This window comes from Cheilinus undulatus, linkage group 14 (genome assembly GCF_018320785.1).
Source record: "Cheilinus undulatus linkage group 14, ASM1832078v1, whole genome shotgun sequence".
Lineage (NCBI taxonomy): Eukaryota > Metazoa > Chordata > Actinopteri > Labriformes > Labridae > Cheilinus > Cheilinus undulatus.
Window position 1 is genome coordinate 44,010,252 of NC_054878.1, and position 25,846 is coordinate 44,036,097.

Here is a 25,846-nt window from a genome sequence, read left to right on the forward strand (position 1 = left end):
ATTTCACAATTTGGAGCTAATAGCAAAAGAAAGTGTTTAAATACAAATAAAAAAACATGACGTGTGTATATGTAAATGCTAATAATATGTAATAATATGTCAAAAGAGTGAATAATATGGGCTAAAATACACCCGATTAAACAAGTTTTCACTTCACAGTTCAGCTTCACTACAACTCCCAGTAGACCTTGCGCGGCCGGAAGCCGTTCAGTCGCTGTAGAGAAGAAGAAGAGGAGCTGCAGCTGCTGAAGGTAAAAACATATGATCATTCCTCATCGATTGTCAGTTTATAATCATAGAATAAGTTTTATTTATTGGCCGGTTATTAACCCGATGTGTGATGTCACTGTTCTCGCCTCTGCCAACGAGAGCGAATAAGAGAGAGAGTTATTTCCGGTGTAAATGTGTTAGCAGCTAACATGCTAACTAGCTTCCTGCTGTCAGAAACCCAAATACACTAAAGGCACAGAGTAGAAACTGTCAGCGCTCAGACGGGTGTGGTTTGTTTCCTCCGCAGATAATTAATCAAGAATAATTTAGATCAATTAAAATCACCTTCTTCTTCTTCTCTGGTATTGAAGTAGGATCCTTACAGCACAGTGAAACTTGTAGGCTATAAAATATAATAAAGGTGAACGGTGATGTGTAATTAATGCACTGGGCTTAAATGTAAACGTGTTTGTTGATTATTATCGAGGGTTATACACCTATAGGCTTCATAATCAATGATTATCACAGTTTTTTGACGCACTAAAAAATGCACTATGACCCACTTTTTTGTCCTGACCCACCAGTTGAGAATCGCTGCTGTAGCAGATCTGATCTTCTGTGGTGTTTTTATTCATTTTAGAAATGACAGAAATCAAGACAAACCACATTAGCACATCATGTGCCTGTTTGTTTTTAGATGATGAAGGGTAAGGCTGATGAAGATGACTACTGGAACAGCTCCAAGTTTAAAGCATTCACCTTTGACGACGAAGATGACGAGTTCAGCAGGGTGAGGCCTGCACCTGGACACACCTGAGCACCCACACTGTCTACGTATATATGTTTATCTCACCAGGCCCATTTGAAAATAATTCAGACGCCATAGTTCACATACACACAAACACTGCACATCTCCTCTGCTGATTGGTTGATGTGTGAGTTCAGTTCACCTGTGTGTATTTTGTGTTTGTAGCTGAAAGAGTCAAAGCGAGCGGTGAACAGCATCCGCCTGGAGGACGACGACGACGACGACGTGGAGAAGGTCAGCTGGAGCGGAGAGCCGGTTGGAAGTAAGGCTGTTGTTTCTCACCTGGGCAGAATTCTGGGCTGTGATTGGCTGCAGGTTCACGTCATTAACACCTATTTGTCCTCAGGTATCTCCTGGTCTGTCAGAGAGACGGCGGCGTCCAATCAAAGGACAGACAGGGAGCCTGCCTTCCCCAAAATCAACACTGACACACCCACCATCAGCAAGAGCAACTCGGGATACTCACTGAGTGCGCTGTTCAAAGGTGAGACAAGACGACAGGTGAATCAGGAGAGGTAACCTTGCAAAGCAGATGGATTGGCCAGATTCAAACCAGGTCCATGATTTAAAACTATGGTATGTTGGCAGTTTTATCAGAGCATAGCAATATTTCTTTATTAAAACAAGAGCAAAAAACACACTGAAAGCTTCTCTTTGCAGAGAAGACATTTTTGCTCTTCTTAGCAGGAGATAGACACAACATAGACAGTCCCCTTCATAGATTTTCTTTTGAAAATTTCTGTCCTTCCCAAACTCCTTCTATTGGAGCTTTCCCAGGTAAATGTGAAATACATCCATGCAGTGGATTTATGAAACAATCTCTCTGGTTAGTCAGGTTACAGGAGAGGTAGTAAGACAGGTAACAGCCAGATCAGTTTGAACATTTTTTCTGCTTTTTGTCTTTTATAAGGATGTTATCTGCTGTCTTTGTGACTGTATAATTGTAGTTTTGCTAAGGAGGAGGGTCAGAGTATCAATAAAGGTTACAGCAGAAGCAGTGTGTGTGATGCCAAAGGTCTGGAAAGAAGAAACCTACAAAGAAGACACGACAGTGCACTTATTCATATGTCTGAAGAAGAGGACAGTATGGACTGGCTATCCTTTAGACAGAATTGTAGCTACACAATTGAGAACATGGAGAGAAAATTGGTATAGTTAGTCTAGCTATGCTAGCTTAAAGGGATACTTCAACATTTTGGTAAATTCACCCATTGCCATAATTCCTGTAGTCTCAGTAATAGGTTCGTTACCTTTAGTTGTTGGTGCAAACTGTTTCTAGGTCGGCTGGCGAGTCTGGACCTGCTGTGCCAACTCAATGTAAGCAGATGGTATTCCGGCTTGCCCTCATCAAACTCATCAAGTACACAATCTAACAACTCCAAAACGCTCTGGTGGACAAGTAGTGACCTGCACATTCACCACGCTATGAAATAATAACTTATAATTATGTAACATTACAACACATGAAGCAAGTACTCGGAACTATTTCTTGAGTAAACCACTGGACGGAGTGACACAGTGTTGCAGCCATGTCTGGAGTGTAGTTCCGGCTACGCATTTAGCTTTAAAACATCTCCATCTGGTAATGTTCCATGATTGTTTCATAGCGAGTTGTTGGATTGTGTATTTGATGAGTTTGATGAGGGAAAGCCGGGATACCGTCTGCTTACATTGAGTTGGCACAGCAGGTCCGAACTTGGCAGCACAGATCTAGAAACAGCTTGCACCGACAACTAAAGGTAACGAACCTACCACTAAGACTATAAGAATTATGGCAATGGGTGAATTTGCCAAAATGTTGAAGTATCCCTTTAAACTGGAGCAAATGCGCTACTGTTGATCAGTGTCAAGATTCACATGGTTGACGTCAGGTCAGGGTGTCAAACTAGACAGAAGATGCTTGAGAAATGGTGACACACCAGTTGTTTCGAGAGGGTCCGGAGGCGTCCTGGATGCATCGTCAGTTATGTCACTCTACAACAAGAGTGTTTGTTTTTCATCTTTAGACCTGATGCTTGAGGACAGGTGTCAGCGATGCAGCAGGGTCAGAACCTGGCTGAATGTGTAGTCTGATCTGTTGTATTTTTATGTGTTTATGTTTCTGTATCTTTTCAGGAAAGTCTAAAGGAGGATCGTTCCAGTCTCTGACAGACAGTGAGTCTGATTTAAATCTCTCTATGTGATGTCACCAATTCATAAAATTGTTTATCATCATTATTGTTTATTTTTATTATTGTTATTATTATCTTTATTATTGTTTCAGTTTATTACCATCTATCTCTCCGGGGGTTAGAACCCTATTGTTTTCCTCCCGGTTTATTATTATTTTTCTCCTGCCGCTTGAGCTAAAATTCCCGTGAGCTGGAATGAGCTAGAAAGCTGAAACTTGGCCAAAACATTGGAAATGATGTGCAGCAACTTTCCATAAATCATGAGCCCGGTCAGCCACATGGTGCCGCTACAATTAAGGCCTAAAATCTATTTTTTGGGAAGGCCACGCCCCTCACACCGTGAGTCCGATTGACTTGAAAATCGGCCCACAGATGCAGCTCAGCTCAATGTGCTCTACAAAAAAGCCAATTGGACCCCTAAAGTCCGCCTAATTAGATTTTTTGCTAATTAGCATAATTTGAAAAACAGTCAAATGAATAGAAGTCGGGAAATATTTACCCTATCAACACCAAATTTGGTACATGGCCTCAGGGGACAAAATGTCAAATTTCTGTTATAAATGAGCCTGATCAGTTCAAAAACATGGCCGCTAGACCCCAAAATATCTTTCTTTCAAATTTTAATAATATGTATTGACTTAAGTCTTAACTACTACAATAAATTGCTTAAAAGTGCAATAAACCCAAAAAAAATGAAAATCGTTTTTGTTTTTTTCACATATATTTCAAAATACAGAAATTTCACAGCTGTATCCCTCAAATTTGTCAATGTAAAAAAGTTGCACAATATCCTTTGGAACCACAGGAAATTGATTTGGAGTCTCTACATAACTTGCTTTTTGAGATACAGTCAATTTTGTAACCTTTAACAAAAACAGAGCCATATCCTCCTGACTACCAGGAAAAAAAATGTTGTCCATTCACATGTTTTGTAAATCCCCCAATCTTTGTAAGGTACTTAGAATACTGAAAACATTTTTTGAAAAAAAAAAAAAAAAAAAGAAAAAAAAAAGTTTTTATTTTTAAGATGTCATGAATGCCATACATGTGAAACCGAATCTTGATGGCAATCAGTTATTCCCAAAGAAAATACCAAAAAGTCAATATAAGAATGAGTTTAACGTCCACATAACTGTCCATCATCACTTTTGTTTTGTTTTGCTTTGCTTTATTTTGCTAATTTGGTATGACACTTCAAAAAGCAATTTCCTGAGCCTGTGATGATGCCCTCTGAGCCTGTGATGAGGCCCTCTGAGCCTGCAATGACCCCCTCTGAGCCTAGGATGTGCCCTTCAGAGCCTGTGATGAGGCCCTCTGAGCCTGCAATGACCCCCTCTGAGCCTGTGATGTGACCTGAGCCTGCAATAACCCCCTTTGAGCCTGTTATGTTGCCCTCTGAGCCTGTGATGAGGCCCTCTGAGCCTGCAATGACCCCCTCTGTGCCTGTGATGTTGTCCTCTTAGCCTGTGATGTTGCCCTCTGAGCCATTGATTTGACCTTCTGAGCCTGTGATGTGCCCTTCTGAGCCTGCAATGACCCCCTCTGAGCCTGTGATGAGGCCCTCTGAGCCTGTGATGAGGCCCTCTGAGCCTGTGATTTGACCTTCTAAGCCTGCAATGACCCCCTCTGAGCCTGTGATGAGGCTCTCTGAGCCTGTGATTTGACCTTCTGAGCCTGCAGTGACCCCCTCTGAGCCGGTGATGTTGCCCTCTGAGCCTGTGATTTGACCTTCTGAGCCTGTGAAGTGACCCCCTCTGAGCCTGCAGTGACCCCCTCTGAGCCTGTGATGCTGCCCTCTGAGCCTGTGATGTTGCCCTCTGAGCCTGTGATTTGACCTTCTGAGCCTGCAGTGACCCCCTCTGAGCCTGTGATGTTGCCCTCTGAGCCTGTGATAAGGCCATCTGAGCCTGTGATGTTGCCCTCTGAGCCTGTGATAACGTCATCTGAGCCTGTGATGTTGCCCTCTGAGCCTGTGATTTGACCTTCTGAGCCTGTGATGTGCCCTTCTGAGCCTGCAATGACCCCCTCTGAGCCTGTGATGAGGCCCTCTGAGCCTGTGATGTTGTCCTCTTAGCCTGTGATGTTGCCCTCTGAGCCATTGATTTGACCTTCTGAGCCTGTGATGTGCCCTTCTGAGCCTGCAATGACCCCCTCTGAGCCTGTGATGAGGCCCTCTGAGCCTGTGATGAGGCCCTCTGAGCCTGTGATTTGACCTTCTAAGCCTGCAATGACCCCCTCTGAGCCTGTGATGAGGCTCTCTGAGCCTGTGATTTGACCTTCTGAGCCTGCAGTGACCCCCTCTGAGCCGGTGATGTTGCCCTCTGAGCCTGTGATTTGACCTTCTGAGCCTGTGAAGTGACCCCCTCTGAGCCTGCAGTGACCCCCTCTGAGCCTGTGATGCTGCCCTCTGAGCCTGTGATGTTGCCCTCTGAGCCTGTGATTTGACCTTCTGAGCCTGCAGTGACCCCCTCTGAGCCTGTGATGTTGCCCTCTGAGCCTGTGATAAGGCCATCTGAGCCTGTGATGTTGCCCTCTGAGCCTGTGATAACGTCATCTGAGCCTGTGATGTTGCCCTCTGAGCCTGTGATGAGGCCCTCTGAGCCTGTGATTTGACCTTCTGAGCCTGCAGTGACCCCCTTTGAGCCTGTGATGACCCCTTCTGCTCTGAAACATGGTGAATTTGTGAAATGTTAGTGTAACTCCCCAGGATTTACATGCAAAAGGAATGATTGATCTATCTTATGCAGTTTGAAATCTATCCACCATCAAAAATGGATATGCTTACTGTGGTATCTTAGCCAACCCTATGCTGGGATCTATAGGGTTAAATCACCACGTGTTCATTAGGTATTTCTTTGATACATGTCGACATAAAGTGAGATGTGTATATCACAGTTAGGAGCACGTAATGGGAGAAGTGCCGTTGTAGTGACATTTGGCCCATAAAGTGTCACTACAACGGCACTGGTGAAGAGTGCTGTCAAAGAGGGAGCAATGACAGCCATTTTTGATTGTGTTCATGTGTGAGAAGCTTGACCTACATGTATATGTTGATCCAAACATGCTGACACCATGGACTGCTACTTTGTTGCATTCACTTTCTGAAGCACTGTAGGATCTTGGAGATGGTTCTCAAGAAATGTGTTTTTCTCTGCTTCTTTTTGGCTAAACCGTGTGCTTGACTGCTCACGTATTGCTTCTGGGCGGCGTAGAACCCAGGGACTGATTGAATATAGGGCTGGTCTTGGCCGTTGGAAAGGGCGGAAAGGGTTAGAACCCACCAATAGCTGCTTGCGGCTATATTTGTTAATTATTGTTGTCATTTATTCCTCTTATTATCTATGTTGGGGCAGGGGAGGGTTGGGGTTACAACTGTGGTTTCAAACACACATCTGTGTATATCAGGACAGTCACATGTTCAAAATCAGCCAATAGGGGCTCACCTCAGCTGTGTCTGCTGACAGTTTCCACTAGTTTCATCTATTCTCAGCTCTTTAACAGAATAGAGCGCTGCAGTGATGACATTTATGTAGGCCAACAGGAAGTGAGTGCTGGCCTGGGTTCCTCTAACTTTGTTTTGTGGTTAAAAAGCGGTTATTATTCAGGTTTTATTCATCAACATAATCCTCCAAAATGAACTCAACTATCATCATATTTGGAGAGTACAGACTCTCAGTGAAAGCAAGTAAAAACTTGTATTGCTATCACCATTCTTGCCTTTTTAAAGTTTAATTATTGTACTAGGTTTTTTTTTCTTTTACCTTGTCATATATTTGTTGAATATTTACTGTAATTACTAAGTTTCCTCCAAAGGGGATTAAAAAAATCTTATCTAATCTTATCTTACAGATGCATCTCAAAAATAGAATTTCATGAAAAAGTCGATGTTTTTCATGTAATTTACGTTTTTTCTAGATTCATCACATACAAAATGAAGAATTTCTAAGGTCTTTTTGTTTGAACTTAAAGACTTTGGCCTAAACCCCATGAAAATAAATAAAAACACTATCTAAAAATAATATAATACTGCTGAAAAAGTTACATTTCTTAGCAGTTGATAGCTGATATTCTCTCTCTGGTTCAGTAGATGCAACTGCAATCATGGGAAAGACTGCTGACTTGACTATTGTCATGTAGACAACCTTTGACATCTTCCACAAGGAGAGTAAGTCACAGAAGGTCACTGCTGAAAGGACAGGCTGTTCTGTATCAAAGCATGTTCATGGAAAATTTACTGAGGAGAAAAGTGTAGACAGAAAAGGGGCACAAGCAACAGGGATGAGCTCAGTTCAGAGGAGTCAAACAAAGCAGTTTCAAGAACTCAGGGGAGCTTCACAAGGACTGGATCAAGAGCCACCACACTGACGAGTCTAGGAAATGGACAGGCTGATCGCCTCCTTGTCACATCACATAGATGCAGTAGTTCATGCAAAAGGAGACCCGACCAAGTACTGAGTACAAAAATGAATGTAATAAGAAATCATCAAGATTAAAACAAAAAAAGTCTTGAAATATTTGACTTTGTATGAGATGAATCAAGAGTTAGTGGATGTTTTACTTTTTGAATTAAATGAGGGAAAAAGAACTTTCTCATGATACTCTAATTTTCTGAGTTGCACCTGTATTGTATCATACTAATCTTGTATCATCTAAGAATTTTTTCTTTCCCTACAACAGACCGTATTTTAGGCATTTAGTCAAAAACTTTAAGACGAAGGAACAGGGGGTGCTAAAAGAATCATTTCTTAGGTTTAGGATTCATTACTGTAGCTTTCTATTTATACTTCTTTTTGCATTTTTTGGTTGTTTTTTGTTTTTTTTTCAGTTGTTCTTCTTGATCTCTGCAAATATTTTAGACTAACATAATATTTTTATGTTTAGCACTCAGCGACTCAACAGCCAGGCTCTATGCTCCTGAACTACGAAAACCCAAATCAGAGTACAAGGTGACAACACCGCTTAAATCTGGATATATGCTGATAATCTGGTTACTATCATGATTATCAGGTTATTATACTGATAATAATGTTGCTGATGATATAAATTATGATGTCATCATGTTTGACATGAACAATTATATTATTAGTGACATGAATGATGATTTCATCATGTTGTTCTCAGGACTATGTCAGCGATTGGTCACCTGAGGAGACAGTCCAGAGGATGCAGCAGGGAAAGGTAAACAGTTGTCTGTTTTTTATGCACGCTGTAGAAACACTGTTTTGTGTATTTACTGTGTATTTGTTGTGTATTCTCAGTGTGTATCGTTGGAGAAGTTTCGTTCTCTGCAAGATAAGCTCCTCCTCCTCGACTCTGCCGTCAGCGCTCATGATGGGAACGTCATCACTGCAGTAACTTTATTTAAATACCATCGTAAACATGCAGACTTTATTGACAACATTGTGATGGACAGATGAACACTGCTGTTATGTTTTTTCAGGTCCTGATTTATCTGAAGAGGACGCTGAGCAAAGGTGAGACTGAAATCATACTGAAACCACCTGGAATCGGCAAGCCAAATCCTGGAATTATCAAACGTAGTCCTGTATTAATAGGACTGGTCTTGGAATCATCAAGCTAGGTCCAGGAATCATATCCAAGTCCAAGAGTAATCAAATGTAGTCTTGGGACATTCAGGTCTGGTCCAGGAGTCATCAAGTGTTATCCTAAAATTATCAGGCCACCTCCTGAGGTCATCAAATGTATTCCTGGATTAAACATGCTTGGTTCTGAAGAAGTCAAATGTGGTCTCAAAAAGATAACGTAAACGTGGAATCATCAGGCAAGTCCTGGTATTGTCAGACCAGGTCCAGGAGTAATCGCATGTAGTCTTGGGACATTTAGGTCTGGCCATGGAATCGTCAAGTGTAGCCCTAGAATCGTTCGGACAGGCCCTTGAATCATCAGGCTTGGTCCTGGAACAATGAAGTGTAGTCCTGAAACATTCAGACCTGGTTCTGGAATTATGAGTCTGGTCCTGAAAGCTTTAGATCAGGTCCCGAAGTAATCAAGTGTAGTCTTGAAACAACCAGGCCTGGTCCTGAAGGAGTCAAATACTGTCTAGAAATACTCAAGTGTAGTCCTGGTTATCATCAGTGTTATCCTGAAATTATCCGGCCTGGTCCTGGAAGCTTCAGGCCATTTCCTGGAATCATCAGGCCTGGTCCTGGTACAAATCAAATTTGTACATTTCAAGTAAAATGGCTCTTTAAAAGTCAGTGGCAGTTGTATGAAGATCATGTAAGAGTCTTACAAATGAACCAGGATTTAGGTCTGACTTTGCTAGATTCCTCAGTTTGTTCAGAATCAATTCCCTTCCTCCCTTCATCCTTGAAAAATCAAGCTTGGTACTTAAATGTTCCTTGAAACATCCTTAAATTGGATCACAGATGGATGTGTTTGAATAATGGCTTGTTGTGTTTCAGAGATCTTGGTCTTTGAATAAACCTTTAATAGTTATTGAGTAACTTCTAGTTATGTTTTTGAGATTTTGGTCCTTGAAAAATGTCTGATCATGTTTCAGAGGTCTTGTTCAGGGAGCTGGAGTTCAGACAGGTGGCACTCAGACACCTGATCGCCTACCTGACCGAAAGCAAAGACCAACGACTGCTGCTGGAGCTGCTCAGGTAGGACTCACCTGTCTCACCTTCTCACTCTGTCTCACCTGGTCACACGATGATGGTTTTTTCTTCTGTCCTTTCTCAGAGCACTTGGCAGGACGGAGGATGTGGCGGTACGTAGTCCTCACTACAGCACAGCACACAGTCATAAATAACCCCCTTATAAAATTTTGGGTGAGGCAGCAGAAATCCTCTAGTGGACACTCCATGAACTGCAGTTTTTTTTTACACTGAAGCACTGGCTTCACAGTCACTGTAAGCTCATGTGATATCCTGTCTGTTTCCATGGTAACAGCTGCTTCAGTATAAGGAACACCTGAGCATCTCTGATGAAAACAAGCGGCGGGACTTCCTAAAGAGCTGCCTCAGGTGAGTAAGTCCTACAGGCTACCGTAGTGCGAGAGTAAAGGGACCATGACAGTACACTGACTTTGTTCAAATATTAACAGTATAAATTTTAACCCATCACTACTCTCTCTGTTTCATTTATGATTGATTATCTGATCAGAAACCACACCTAATTTCATGACATGATGATGTCACATCACTGTAACATTTGTGTTTGTGTCCAGTCTCCCATTTTCTGCAGAGGACACAGGTTATGTTCAAGATCACTACACACTGCTGGAGAGACAGATCATCATAGAGGTCTGGGACTGAACACTTTAACCCTGCTTTGGCTCCAAACTAACCCAGCTTTCACCCATTGATCTTTATGACCCCCTTAGACCTCACTAAACCCTGTTTTAGCCCCTCTTTGACCCTGCTTTGGACAAACTTTGACCTTGCTTTGACCCTACATTAACCTTTGTTTGACCCCGGTTCGGCACTTCTTTAACCCCATTTTGATCCTGCTGTAATCAGACTTTAACCCTACTTAGAAGAAACTTTAACCCTGCTTTAAACAAACTTTAACCCAGCTTTGACCCCACTTTAACCAAGCTGTACCCCACTTTAACCATGCTTTGACCAAACTTGCTGCACTGAAAAAAAGATTATGCAGAATGTTCTTTTTTCTATTCGTACTGATTAATTATTGTGGTAATTTTGACATTAGAGAAATGGTTGGTGCTTCTTTTTTTGTTTCTAAAGTAAAATCTCATCGTCGACAGGCTGCTGATCGTCAGGCTGAGCGAGGAGGGAAGGTGGAACTCTTCCAGAAGTTTCCCAGGAAAGCTTCGATCCTCAATATGCCGCTGGTCACAACGTTATACTACTGCTGTTTCTATCACTACACTGAACCTGAGGTTAGTCTGAGCTAGACCTGGTCCATATAAGGGCAGGGATGGGAAATTTACTCAATTTAGAAGATACATGGATCTATTTTCAGATGACATATAGAGTAAGATAAAAGGTGAAACCAATGAAGTTTATCAGTGTAGTTTATGTTATTCAAAAATGTCTGTCAGGCCTAAGGCTCAATAAAAAGGTAGTTTACAATCAGAACCACCAACCTGGGTAGATTATTTATCACAGGATAATTGCTTTGAAATTGTAGAAACTCATTGGCTGGATCAGACTGAGTGATTGTGATTGCTTGAGGGAGACTAAATATAATTTCTTCGATCAGTTTGGCAGAAATCTGGTTGGATCTGATTGGTTGAATCTGATTGGCTTGATCTGATTGGCTGAATGAGATTGAATAAATCTGATTGGCTGAATCAGGTTGAATGTTTTTGGTTGAGTAGGACTGGTTGAAGAGGATTTGTGGTTTCAGATTGACTGAATCAGATTGGTTGAATCGGATTTTTAGATCTTCTTGGCTGAACCTCATGGTTGAATGGGATTGGTTTAATCTGATTGATTTAGTGAGACTGGTATAATATGATTTGTTGGGTGAGATTTGTATTGGTGAATGGAATTGGTAAAATCAGGTTGGCTAAAATTGGTAGCCTAATCTGATTGGTTATTTCTAATTTTTTGGGATCTGATTAGTTGATTCTAGAAGGTTAAGTGGGGCTGCTGGAATATAATTTTCTGAATCTGAATGGTCAAATCCTATTGGTTGATTTTGATTGGTTGATTGACACTGGTTGAATTTGATCTGTCTAATCTGATTAGCTGAATAAAATCAGCTAAATCTGATTGGCTGAATATAAATTAGTGAATCTGATTGGTTGAACTTGTTTCTTTTTGTTCTCAGGGAACTTACAGCAGCCCGTTGAACATCCGTCAGACATTTAAGGTGAGAGTCATCCACGTCTCTTTGTTGTGTTAATACTTTTGACCACCACCTGACAGCTGATGACCTTTGACCTCAGATCTCAGAGAAGCAGTACTTTGTGACAGCGTTGGCGGCGAGGGCAAAGTTGAAGGCGTGGTTCGATGTGGATGCTCTGTTCGCCAGCAGGAACTGGCTGGGCTTCACTAGGAAGAAGTCACCGCTCAGCTTCCAGCGAGTCGTCGACATCCTGCAGAAGAACTCCGCCCCCACACAGGTGAGAAGGCGGGGCTAGGCTCCCAAGGTGCAGGCGTTAAACAGGTGAGAATGAAACAGGTATTGAACAGGACAGGGGAAGATAGGAATTAAAAAAGGGTTCAGAGGTGAGAAGACTGATGCATATTTTAAAAGACAGGTGTGTATTTGATCACCCACAGGTGTGTTCTTTTAATGATGCACAGCCGTGTATTTGATGATGTACAGGTGCTGCAGGAGTACGTGGCGTTGGTAGACGACGCCGAGCTGAGGATCAGTCTTGCTCAGAAACATAAATGTCACGACATCGTCATTAATGTGAGTAACATACCTGTGTTTACATGAATAAAGCTCTCTGATTGGATGATTAATGACCCGTCCACTCACTCATCTGACCACTTCCTCTGTTGTAATATCATGTGTCTCTGGGCCCATCAGACATATCGAGACCTGAAGGACCGGCAGCAGTTGCTAGGATACCGAGGAAAGGTGGAGCGAGGGTCAGCGGAGGAGAGGAAGATTGATGAGCTGCTCAATAACCAGGTGAGACAATGACATCATTGTTATTGTAGAAATTGGCGGCCTTTAAATGAAATTCATGGTACAGTCCCACTGTTAAGAAGCTACAGCAACACAGACGACAACAAGATCGTTCTTCACTTGTCTCTAGATTGAAACTACCTGCTGAGCCACAGTGTTTTATTTACACTTTTTACAGCGCCCCAACCTTTTTGGAATTGCAAGTGCACATGATCTTTCTGCTTCTCTTTCAGCAAATGAGGTGGAAGAACTGAGCCTGTGGACAATGGCTCTTACTTTGAAGGAAAACAGGAAGTCCACCATGACAACAGGGACGTCTGATCAGCTATCAGCGTTGGAGCTGTCCCTGAGACACAGAGTGGATAGGGCTGTTTTTCAGCCTGGTCTTCCATGAGTCATCATGCCAACATTCCTGAAAGTGTTTTTGTAAATATGAATGTAAAATAAAATATAAATAAAATATTATTTATAAATGTGAAACAAGGATGTGGTATTGATTAGTAGAAGGGTAGGAGTCCCTCATAGATGTGTAACAAAGATGGCAAATGCTTTTCTGCTGTTTATGAATGGAACTTTTTGACCAAAGATGATAAAAGAACCAAACAAATAGAAAGTGATTCAGATGAAAATAAACATTTGATAAACAAATCAAACCTAAATACGACATACAACTGCTTTTTAGTTGGAGATTTTTTTTCTTATAAATGAAAAATTAAAAAAAAAAAAAAAAGACAACTGTTTGTTTCTTTTGTTGTCATTAGGGTAGAATCCTCCTTTAAGGGAGAAAACGATGGACTTTCTGCAGAAATCAAAAACATGAGGATGCATCGCTTTATAATGCTAGAATAATAATTGGTTCAGTTTTTATCAACATGTACACAAAAATTAAAGTAAAAAAAGGAAGAAATAATTATACAGAAAAAAATAAATATAATAATTGACAAGAATGTAATAAAAAACAACTATAAGTAACAACAAGTGACAAAAAGCAACAACAAGCATTAAAAAACAGAAGTCACAATAAATGAAAAAAACCCAAAAATAACTATAAATAACAAAATCAACAAAAAGTAACAAATTAAAAAAAAAAAAACAACAGAAAGTAACAAAAGCAACAAGTAAGCAAAAATGTAAAAAATTGGAATTAACAAATTGCAACAAAACCAACAGAAGTAACAAAAATCAACAACAAGCAATGTAATAATAATCAATAAGCAAGAACAAGAAACAAAAAGCAATAAGAAGCAACAGAAAAATAACAAAAAAAAAAAAAAAAAACAACAGCAAGATAAGTAGCAGAAAGCAATAACAAGTAGCTAATAACATAAAACAAAAACAAAGTTATTCAAGCAAAAATATGAAAAAAAAACAATAAAAAGTCACAAAAAACAACAGAAAGTGACAAACTGTCCATAAACAAGAAAGATAAGTTACAAAAAACAAAAAGTAACTAATAATAGCTCACAACAAAACAACAGAAAGTCATTAAATGCAAAAATAAGCAAGAAAATGAAAAAACAAAAAACAGAAAGTAACTAAAAGCAACAGAAATCAAAACCAACCAAAAAAAAAATAAAAAGCAACAAAATCAAAAAAGTGATAAAGGTGCAGGACTTGGAAATTCTGAGTTTCCAGTCTGGAATGTCATAACAAACATGCCCTGAACTTGGAATTACAACTTGGAGCAACTGGAACACTTTCGCTTGTCTTCTGAGGTAAACGAAATGTAGAATAAAAAAACTAACGAAAACTACAAAGAAAAAAAAAATGTTCACAGACACTGAAATAACGATAATAATATAACATTAATACTGTGATATGTATTTACAAGACTAAAATAAAGTAAAATTAGGGACAAAATATGCTTATTTTTACTCTAATGCTGTCTGGCATGTCAGCTACACTCAAGAGTAAAGTGGTCTGATTTGACTGGTTAAGACAGTGGTCATTTTAGGGGGCCTATTTGAATATATAGTTAGAACTGTGTTTGTTTTTTCTGGCCCTTCTGGGTCTCAACAGTGACAAGTTTATAAAATTACAGAAAAAAACCTCAAACTCTAAAACAAAACTACCAACAAGGCAGTAAAAACTAACTACAGCTGAGCTAATATTTATAAAAACTAAAACTAAAAATGAAGCAAAAATTAAAATCAAAATCTCGCTAAACTTTGACGTCACTCATTGCGTGTGGGTGATTATTGATGATTGATCCGTGTGTTTTTGTCTCGTGCTGCTTCCTGTTGTTTTTTAGTTCAGAGGAGGGGTCTGTTGAATTATTGATTATAAAAGATGAATTAAAGATGGCGGATAAATTAATCATGCTGCAGTAGTAGTAGTAGTTGAGCTTTGTGTTGTCACGTGACTCTCTACCTATGCTCTTACTCGCCTGTCGTCACGTCACGGTTTCATTCAGAGCACGAGCCGGATGGAAGGAGGATGCACCAGACATCGGTGAGTTTTTACCTCGTGGTTTTTCTCTTAATAATCTTAATCTTAATCTTAACATTTATATAGTTGAAATCATCTCAGTATAAACTAAGGAACCGTGGATGGAGGATCTATTTTAACCTTTATGTGGCGGAACGAACTTCAAAATAAAGGTTCTACTCTGAGTGGTAGTACAGTAGTAGAATGTAGACTTTTACTTTGTAAATATGGTTAGAATAACGGATTAATCACTTTAAATAAGGTATTTAGAGTGGTAAAATTAATTAAAAGTGCTATTTAATTCATCAAATTAAAACGTTTTTATTTAAACTATCAGTCATGACGTTTTATTAGCAAATGAAGAGACATTTTGATTAATAAATAAGTATAATATTTGTGAAGATGAAGAACAATATAGATAAATTAAAGTAAAAAATAAAATAGACTTATAAACAGATGTAGTGAGGCAAATAAATCCCTGAAATATGTTTTGAATTTAATTCAGATGTATAAAGGCTTTTTATAGCATACAAAATAAAAGCATAAAATATATAAAAGTGCATTTTGACAGCATTTCTTATTTTTCTCTAATTATTAAAACTATCACAATGTAGTTATTTCAATAATTGAAAATGTGTTTTGATTAAAACATACTGCTCTGTCTTATTTCACTTCTGAAAACTCAGACAGCTCAGTAGACAAGAAAAAAATGATCTTTATGTTATTGAATTTAACATTTTTACTATTCCTTTATTCCCTTCCCTTATATTTATTCTTCTATTTAAAACTATTTTTGCATTCCTGATGGCCATATTGACTTATTGTTGTTATTATTATAAAACATAATATTTATTTATTTATATATTCATTCATTCAAAGTTTAGATCAGTCAGAGTGTAGTCTTCTTTCGTTCATGCTTCATATTTTCTTCAGTGATCAATTATTTATCAATTACTTCTTGGTCCCGCCCACTTCTTGAATTCATCCCCGCTGATTGGACGACAGTGGCACAGAAATTTGATTGACAGGTATTTGGACCCCAACAGTCAGGCAAATGACGTCACAGATTATTTAATTATTGATCTGAGGAATGAAATGAGGTCAGAGAGCAAACAGCCAATCAGAGTGCAGCATAGAAACAAAGAACAAAACAAATCAGAAGAAGGCTGAATAAACTCATAGGAACAACAAAAATCACATCACAAATGAGGAAAACCTGACCAGGGCCCGCTTTAGTGATGTGGAGGCACCAAACAGAGACCAACAGGAGCCTGTCACTATTTCTCCAAAATCAGTCACAGCAATTATTACAAAACAACTCTTATCAGGTAATAACGTCAGAGAACTACAGGATAATACTCAACACACTGGTGGACTCAGAGAGGGGACGAGTGGTGGCCCTATGTGTGAAAATGCCACAGATGCTCCTTTAAACAGCATGATAAAGAGCACTCTAAAAAACCCTTCAAGTGGGCAATTTATGTATAAATGAGCAAAGTTTGACAAAATGCCTGAATGGGGCCCTCTGAGTGAATAGAAGTTGACTTAGTGCCCTACAGGGTGCCTTTCCTGTGGGCAAACTGACTGAGTGCCATCTAGGGTGCCTGTTAAGTGTAAAACATATCATAAAGGGTCCTCAAGAGGGCCATATAAGTGAGCAAAATATGCCAAAGTGCCCTCTTTGTTGCCTGTTAAGTGGGGAAACATGGCAAAATACCTTTCAGTACACAAATCCCAATAAAGATCCCTCTAAAGGGCACATGTTAATTACTGGAGAACAAGGCTGCCCATAAGGGGGGATAAAGAGAGGAGCTCTCTGAGGCCCATGGAGGTCAGCAGGTCATAATCTAGTGTTAGGTTAAACTGTGATAACCTGAACAATAACCCCTTTAATCAAAGCAACAAAAATAATTCTATTCATTTATGCTTTAGTACAGTAGCCTTTTTAAACATGTAAACTCCTTTTCTTAAAATAGAGTCACCTTTTAATGGGTAATGTCGACAATATTGATGGACTCACTGATCAGGAAAATAATGTTAGTATTCATAGCAAAGCCATGATGTGCACAAATGTCAGGAAGCAGAGACAACTTTAATGAAAATAATTATTGTAAAAAGTGACAAAAAGAAATGGCAAATTGGCAAAACAATGTGAAAACATGAGAAAAATGGATGGAAAGTTACAAAAATTGGGTTAAAAGTGGCAAAAAAAAAAAAAAAAAAGAAAAGGGTTTATCAGGGACCACATTCTGGGTTTATCAGGGGCCATTCTCTGGGTCTGTCAGGGACCACATTCTGGGTTTATCAGGGGCCATTCTCTGGGTCTGTCAGGGACCACATTCTGGGTTTATCAGGGGCCATTCTCTGGGTCTGTCAGGGACCACATTCTGGGTTTATCAGGGGCCATTCTCTGGGTCTGCCAGGGACCACATTCTGGGTTTATCAGGGCCCATTCTCTGGGTTCTGTCAGGGGCCACATTCTGGGTTTATCAGGGGCCATTCTCTGGGTCTGTCAGGGACCACATTCTGGGTTTATCAGGGCCCATTCTCTGGGTCTGTCAGGGACCACATTCTGGGTTTATCAGGGCCCATTCTCTGGGTCTGTCAGGGGCCATTCTCTGGGTTCTGTCAGGGGCCAAGCCAACTCTGTGGTTTTTAACTTTTTCACTCTAAATGTATGGCCTTACCATATACAGCCTGTGCCTTTATATTATTTTCGCTCCTGCTCCACAAACATCCTGAGTCTGCCACTAAGCCATCAGTCCTTCATCAGCTCTCAGAACTCAAACTCAGCATGTCCTATTATTTAAACATGTCTCTAGTCGTGGTAGAACTCAGACCAATAAAAGTATTTGCTCACTACTGGTGACATTACGTGTTCTTCAGGCACTAATCAGACATTTTGATTTTCACTGTCATCCACCAGCTCATTGTTCTCGTATATCTAGGTACTCACTTTGATCATCATTTGGGGACTTTTTCAGAGCTGCGGACTTTACTCTTGGGGTCAGGGGTCCTCCCAGGGGACTTTTTGGAATCATTAGACTCTATTCTGATGCTATTTTATTCACTCCTGTCCCCTTCTTTACAAACACAATACACATCTTAATCACTGATAGTCATTTTAGACGTATATCTCATATTTGAGTCACACCTATGAGTGTATTTCCTGTTAACCCCTTTTATTTACCATGTCTATGATGACCTTCATTCATGATGTGTCAGCCTGTTCTCCTCTTTGTTATCATGACCCAGACCCAGACACCATTCAGATTCACTTTCATTGTTTGTTTGTTGTTTTAACCAGAATTATTCTTAGAAAAAGCTTTTAACTGTTGTGGCCTCACAGTCAAACACGCTGGGGTTTTATTTTTAAATAAACACATGTAAATCATCAGCTGACATCTCTATAGTTTATGACAGATGTCAAACCAGTTCCTGAGAAACTCACACTTTAAAAAACCCAGCACCTTAAATGGCTTTTAAAACCGTTATTGTGGCAGGGAACTTCCTGTTGAATATGTGAAAGGAAACAGAATCTCAGTCGGAGACGTGCTCATCATCAGTTTCAGGAGGAACATGCTGATGCTTCAGAAATACTGAAATAGGAGTAGACCTGATTGTGAGACATGATTAGGGACAGGAAGGACACAGAGTTCACATACATTTTTGGGCCTATTATAAAAGACATGATTAGTATTACTCAAACAAGAAACTCACATCAGCATCTCCCTATGATTAATTGACTTAACCAACCATTTTAAATTTCTCCAAAAAGTAGGGACAGGACCATGTTTACCATTGTGTAGCATCCCCTCTTCTTTTAACAACAGTCTGTAAACATCTGGGAAGTGAGGAGACTAGTCAATAAAGTTTTGGCAGGGGAATGTTGTCCCATTCTTGTCTAACGTAGGATTCAAGCTGCTTTACAGTCCTGATCCTCCAAATGTTTTCTATTGGTGAAAGGTCTGGACTAGGCAGGCCAGTTCAGCATCAGGACTCTTCTCTTGTGAAGCCATGCTGTTGTGATGGATGTGGTATGTGGTTTAGCATAATCTTACTGAAATAGTCAAGACTTTCCATGAAAGAGATGTTGTCTGGATGGGAGCATATGCTGCTCTAAAACTTCTCTCTACTTTTCAGCATTGATAGTTCCTTTCCAGATGTGTAAGCTGCCCACACCATAGACACTAATGTAACCCCGTACCATCAGAGATGCAGGCTTTAAAAGCTGGATGGTCCCCCTCCTCTTAAGGCCCTGTCCATACGGAGACAAATTCAGGAGTATTGGCAAAAATTTTTTGTCGTATCTGCATTTCATCCACACGGAAACAGCGTTTTGGGTGACTGTAAACGATACTTTCTGGAAACGGATCCCAGAGTGCAAAAATCTGTAACGACTACTGTTTTGTCTCTGTGTGGACGGCCAACCGCATCTTTCTTAAAATGATTACATCACACATAGTGTAGCTTTCTTAAGATGCCTGTGTGGGTCCAGCCAAAACAACAAAGGCAGATTACAGGGTTGTGTTCATGCTGCAGAAGCTATTGAGCTTGTTATCGTTTTTATATCAAAATCTGATGCTCCTTTACCACCACCGAGAACAGCAGACACAAGATGTTCTTAAATCCAGCACGGAGAACAACCACAAGGGCAACCAGACGAAAGTTTGTGCCAGTTTTCTGTGATTTTCTTCTCTCTTTTGGTGCATTTCTGTGGCAGCAATACAGCGCCACATACAGGCTTGGCATATGCACTACAGCGCTTTCAGTCATTTTCAGTGGTTCCGTGCTTATGCGGATATTTCCTGAAACAATGCCGTCTTTACGGAAAACTTTTTCAAAATGAAACGGCAATATATCGTTTTTGTGTCAGGGCTTTAGTCTGCAGGACATGGCATTTATGGTTTCTAAAACAAATTTCAAACTTTGATTCCCCTGTCCACAGAACAGTTTTCCAGTCTATTTTAAATCAGGTTTGGCCCAGTGTAGACAGTGGTGTTTCTGGAATCTTTTTCACATATGGCTTCTTCTCTGCATGATCCAGCTTAAACACTTGTGGATAGCACAGTGATGACAGAAAAAATGATTTCTGGAAGTGTTCCTGAGCCCATGCAGTGATTTCCAGTCCAGAATCATGCCTGTTTTTGATGCAGTGGCCCCTGAGGATGAACAGCATCTGTTATTGCGATGCTCACAGAGATTTCTCCAGATTCTCTGAATCTTTTTATGATATTTTGGACTGTAGATCGTAGGATATTCAAAGTCTTCACAATTGTATGTTGCAGAACATTTTTCTGAAGTTTTTCCACATCTGAGAGATTCTACCTCTCCAAAATGCTTTTATTATACCCCACCATGTTACTGACCTGTTGCCAATTAGTTGCAAAATGCTCTTTCAGCTGTTTTATATTAGAACCACTTAATTTTCCAGCCCCATCCCTACTTTTTTTTAGATCTGTTGAGCTAGTATTTCTCATGAAATGGTACTCAGTTTCTACATCTGATATGTTGTTTATGTTTTATTGTTTATAAAATATGGGTTTATGTGATTAGACAATCATTGCTATCTGGGTTTATTTACATTTTACACAGCCACCCAACTTTTTTGGAATTGTGCCTGTAGTTAAAAACGTGGCTCAAATACGGTCAAGTATCATTTAGGAGTTCCCCTGATTTTACTGTCTTTAACTCATCAGGAATGCGTCCTTTACAGCACGATGCGTGACATTTCTAATGAAAGCCCCATCTGATCAGGGGATTTAATGTGGTTAAAGCATTTATTTAACATCCACTACTGGTGCTAAAAATATAACTATAGCTTCCTCTTTTGGTGCCATTTCTAGCAGCACTTCATTTAGAACTGTCAAAAGCATTGTGATTGTTTTTACAGTTTATTACTGATATCTTCCTCCTCTAACTCCTTTGTGCTTTTCTGTGTTTGCACACTGCCCTGCAGCCCCATGTCCTTTTATGGGCATAAAAGAGGTTAAGAAGTATAAAAGAGGCTGAAAAATTTTAGGAAGATGTTGGTGGATAAGGCCTATTGTGCTTTTCTCTAATTGTTTAGCTAGTTATTGCTAAACAAACTGAACTTAAATCTGATTGGTCATCTCTGTCTCTCCACAGACATCATGCATGAGGTAGCAGTGACCGAGACTGTCTTTTTCCCGGACAATACGAGTTTGCTTTCTTGCGAGCCGCCGTACGATGATGGCCGTCTGCCGCTGGTGCTGCTGTACAGCGTTGTGCTGGCTGTTGGAATTCCTGCCAACCTGCTAACCATCTACCTAACCTGGCTGCAGATACAGAGGAAAAACGTGCTGGGCGTGTACCTGTGGAGCCTGTCCATGTGTGACCTCACCTATCTGTGCACGCTGCCGATGTGGGCTTTCTACGTCGGCGCAGGTCACGTGTGGCCCTGGAGCTCGACGGCCTGTAAGGTAACGGGCTACATCTTCTTCAACAACATGTACATCAGCATCTTCCTGCTCTGCTGTGTCTCCTGTGACCGCTACGTCGCCGTTGTCTACAGTGCTGAGTCCCGTGGCCTCCGCCGTCAACGCCTTGCTGTCATCATCAGCATCACTGTAATGCTGGTTGTCGCCTTCGGTCACATTCCTGTGTTCACCATGAGGGAAGGAGATGCCGCAAAGGGTGAGCGCCGCTGCTTTGAGCCGAGTCAGAGCAGCGCCACGGTGACCGGTTTCAATTACGCCCGCTTCTTGATTGGCTTCCTGATACCGTTGCTGGTGCTGGCGATAACCAACCATCGCATCCTGGTCAACATCCAGCGCAGCACAGGGCTGCAGATGAAGCAGAAGGAGCGGGTTCGCTGGCTGGCATGGGCAGTGGTGGTGCTTTTCCTAGTCTGTTTTGCTCCGTATCACCTGATCCTGCTGACCCGAGCCATCATGTACCACTTCCCCCGTCTGGAGGACGGGACCTGTCTGTTCGAGAAGACCTTGTACACGCCGTACACCATCTCGCTGGGCCTGTCCACAATCAACAGCGCCATCAACCCCATCCTCTACGTCCTGTCCAGCGACAACATCCGCAAAGAGCTGCGCCGAGGCCTCGCCCGGGTCTGCAACCGAGCACACCTAAGAACACGATCCGACAGCAGCCAGAACAAAATCCAGCCCACCAGGAATTCCTCGGAGCTGAATCCCCTACCAGAGATGGACAGGGTGCAGGGACCACTAGAGACTGGTCATACTGGGCTAGACTCTGAGTCAAGGGTTCTCCCAGCCTGACCCAAATTGGACTGAAGTTTAGTTTTTCCTGAAGATGGCGCTGCAGGAGTGAAAGCTAAAAGGTAACAAGCAAGGCCGGCTGTGGAGCTCAGTGACTCTCAGATCAACAAAATAAAACACCAAAGTTTCAAAATAAGGCTTAAAAATCAAACTTTTCCTGTTAAATCAGTTTGATCTCAATGGCAAAAACTTTGCAAAAACTCAAGTGACAATTTCAGATAAAATGTGACTAATTTTACAGGGACTGTCCAGCAAGTCAAAGAGCCATGTCAAGATCAGACAAGTCACAGTGCTATCTCAAGATTAGACGAGTCACAGTGCCATGTCAAGATCAGACGAGTCAGAGTGCCATGCCAAGATCAGACAAGTCAGAGTGCCATGCCAAGATCAGACGAGTCACAGTGCTATCTCAAGATTAGACGAGTCAGAGTGCCATGCCAAGATCAGACGAGTCAGAGTGCCATGCCAAGATCAGACGAGTCACAGTGCCATGTCGAGATCAGACGAGTGACAGTGCCATGTCAAGATCAGAAGAGTAAAAAGGCCATGTCAAGATTAGAGGAATCACAGTGTCATGTCAAGATCAGACAAGTCAAAGGGCCATGTCAAGCTCAGATGAGTCAAAGTGTCATGTCGAGATCAGATGATCACAGTGCCATGTCAAGATCAGATGTGTCAAAGGGCAATGTCAAGATCAGACGAGTCATGGCAAGGTTAGACAAGTTCAAGCACCAAATGAAAAACAACCTACATTGCATGTCAGACAAGTCAGTGTTGGTCAGACGAGTCAGCGCAATTTAGAAGAGTCAGTCCAGGACAGACTAGTCAGTGAAGGTCTGACAAATCAACATGGGTTAAAGAGTCAGCACAGTCAGATGCTGATCAAAAGGCTTTACCCTTGTTAATACCTTAAAATATTTAAATGAAGTTTATTTAAACTATTTTTTTCATTCTTTTGTGTGCTGCTGGAAAAATATATCCACAACCCGTTGCTCCTCTACTCACTGTTAAATGTTGGCTGTAACCATAACTACATACAACATAGAACATTGGTTCCCAACCTGGGGTCTGAGATCTTTGGGGGACACAAGGCTTTGTCTGCTCTGAGGCTGCCAAAGTTAGATTAGTAAATATTGACTAAAACCATGATAAAGCAGTTATGAAGTAGTTCAGACAAAAGTCTTTTGATAAGAACAGCATGCATTGTTCTTTTTTTAGGGTTTTATCAGTGAAACAATTAAAATCTATGTTGATTTTTGGCAACAGTGTGTCACTTTTTCTTCTCTTTTGGGTCCTGGGGGGGCCTACCCTTTTCTTGGGTACATGTAGGGGGGCTCTGAGGAAAAATGGTTGGGAAACACTGGCATAGAACATACTACATAGTATGTACTATGTACTACATACTATGTTGTATGCACTATATAGTACAGCCGTGGCCAAAAGTTTTGAGAATGACACAAATATTAATTTTCACAAAGTCTACTGCCTCATTTTTTATGATGGCAATTTGCATGTACTCCAGAATGTTATGAAGAGTGATCAGATGAATTGCAATTAATTGCAAAGTCCCTCTTTGCCATGAAAATGAACTTAATCCCCCCAAAAAACATTTCCACTGCATTTCAGTCCTGCCACAGAAGGACCAGCTGACATCATGTCAGTGATTCTCTCGTAAACACAGGTGAGAGTGTTGACAAGGACAAGGCTGGAGATCACTCAGTCATGCTGATTGAGTTAGAATAACAGACTGGAAGCTTTAAAAGGAGGGTGGTGCTTGAAATCATTGTTCTTCCTCTGTTAACCATGGTTACCTGCAAGGAAACATGTGCAGTCATCATTGCTTTGTACAAAAAGGGCTTTACAGGCAAGGATATTGCTGCTAGTAAGATTGCACCTAAATCAACCATTTATCGGATCATCAAGAACTTCAAGGAGAGAGGTTCAATTGTTGTGAAGAAGGCTTCAGGGCGCCCAAGAAAGTCCAGCAAACGCCAGGACCGTCTCCTAAAGTTGATTCAGCTGCGGGATCGGGGCACCATCAGTGCAGAGCTTGCTCAGGAATGGCAGCAGGCAGGTGTGAGTGCATCTGCACGCACAGTGAGGCGAAGACTTTTGGAGGATGGCCTGGTGTCAAGAAGGGCAGCAAAGAAGCCACTTCTCTCCAGGAAAAACATCAGGGACAGACTGATATTCTGCAAAAGGTACAGGGATTGGACTGCTGAGGACTGGGGTAAAGTCATTTTCTCTGATGAATCCCCTTTCTGATTGTTTGGGGCTTCCGGAAAAAAGCTTTTCCTGAGAAGAAAGGGTGAGCGCTACCATCAGTCCTGTGTCATGCCAACAGTAAAGCATCCTGAGACCATTCATGTGTGGGGTTGCTTCTCAGCCAAGGGACTGGGCTCACTCACAATTTTGCCTAAGAACACAGCCATGAATAAAGAATGGTACCAAAACATCCTCCGACAGCAACTTCTCCCAACCATCCAAGAAAAGTTTGGTGACGAACAACGCCTTTTCCAGCATGATGGAGCACCTTGCCATAAGGCAAAAGTGATAACTATGTGGCTTGGGGAACAAAACATCGAAATTTTGGGTCCATGGCCAGGAAACTCCCCAGACCTTAATCCCATTGAGAACTTGTGGTCAATCCTCAAAAGGCGGGTGGACAAACAAAAACCCACAAATTCTGACAAACTCCAAGCATTGATTATGCAAGAAAAGGCTGCCATCAGTCAGGATGTGGCCCAGAAGTTAATTGACAGCATGCCAGGGCGAATTGCAGAGGTCTTGAAAAAGAAGGGTCAACACTGCAAATATTGACTCTTTGCATAAACTTAATGTAATTGTCAACAAAAGCCTTTGACCCTTATGAAATGCTTGTAATTATACTTCAGTATATTATAGTAACATCTGACAAAAAGATCTAAAAACACTGAAGCAGCAAACTTTGTGAAAACCAATACTTGCGTCATTCTCAAATCTTTTGGCCATGGCCGTACATACACCAGAGCACAGACAACATAGTACGTACTACACGGAATAAACTATATGGTTCATACTTAAAACATACTACTACAAACTTTAAATAACATTCAACATTAAAAATTTAAAATACATTACTGTTTGGTAACTTTGATTTTTATACCCCTTGTTGGCTGAACAACAAGCCCTGCTATTGGACAGTTTGAAAGCTGCAATGCATTATGGGATGGTTTAGAGTGACCAGCATGTCCCCATTTAAGTTCTGATGAATCTAATATCTTGGATTTCTCCCATTCACAGCATATCATGAGTAAAATAATCCTCTCTGCACTGTTGTTGTTAATGTTGTTAATATTATTGTTGCTGATATTGTCGTTAATGTTGTTGTTGTTATTATATTAAATGACTGTGACACT

General features: G+C 40.9%; 2 protein-coding genes across 2 annotated transcripts; both read left to right on the forward strand.

Moving 5' to 3' along the window:
* The first annotated feature begins 178 nt into the window (after nucleotides 1-178).
* On the forward strand, nucleotides 179-13,375 carry vipas39 (VPS33B interacting protein, apical-basolateral polarity regulator, spe-39 homolog). The gene is made up of 19 exons (XM_041805007.1): nucleotides 179-251; nucleotides 908-1,000; nucleotides 1,184-1,280; nucleotides 1,365-1,502; nucleotides 3,134-3,172; nucleotides 8,071-8,135; nucleotides 8,311-8,367; nucleotides 8,448-8,540; nucleotides 8,630-8,663; nucleotides 9,713-9,815; nucleotides 9,895-9,922; nucleotides 10,105-10,178; nucleotides 10,382-10,457; nucleotides 10,922-11,056; nucleotides 11,953-11,994; nucleotides 12,071-12,247; nucleotides 12,454-12,543; nucleotides 12,664-12,768; nucleotides 12,999-13,375. The coding sequence occupies exons 2-19, from the start codon at nucleotides 908-910 to the stop codon at nucleotides 13,017-13,019; spliced, it is 1,467 nt and encodes a 488-aa protein (XP_041660941.1). The 5' UTR covers nucleotides 179-251; the 3' UTR covers nucleotides 13,020-13,375.
* A 1,816-nt stretch (nucleotides 13,376-15,191) lies between these two features.
* On the forward strand, nucleotides 15,192-25,243 carry gpr132b (G protein-coupled receptor 132b). The gene is made up of 2 exons (XM_041805686.1): nucleotides 15,192-15,216; nucleotides 21,322-25,243. The coding sequence occupies exon 2, from the start codon at nucleotides 21,327-21,329 to the stop codon at nucleotides 22,446-22,448; it is 1,122 nt and encodes a 373-aa protein (XP_041661620.1). The 5' UTR covers nucleotides 15,192-15,216; nucleotides 21,322-21,326; the 3' UTR covers nucleotides 22,449-25,243.
* The last annotated feature ends 603 nt before the right edge of the window (nucleotides 25,244-25,846 follow it).

Coding starts and splice junctions, on each gene's coding strand:
- vipas39 (XM_041805007.1), top strand. CDS start 908: ATGATGAAGGGTAAGGCTGATGAAGATGACTACTGGAACAGCTCCAAG. Junction 8,664..9,712: donor GAAGAGGACGCTGAGCAAAG/GTGAGACTGAAA, acceptor ATCATGTTTCAG/AGGTCTTGTTCAGGGAGCTG. Junction 12,544..12,663: donor GTCACGACATCGTCATTAAT/GTGAGTAACATA, acceptor TGGGCCCATCAG/ACATATCGAGACCTGAAGGA.
- gpr132b (XM_041805686.1), top strand. CDS start 21,327: ATGCATGAGGTAGCAGTGACCGAGACTGTCTTTTTCCCGGACAATACG.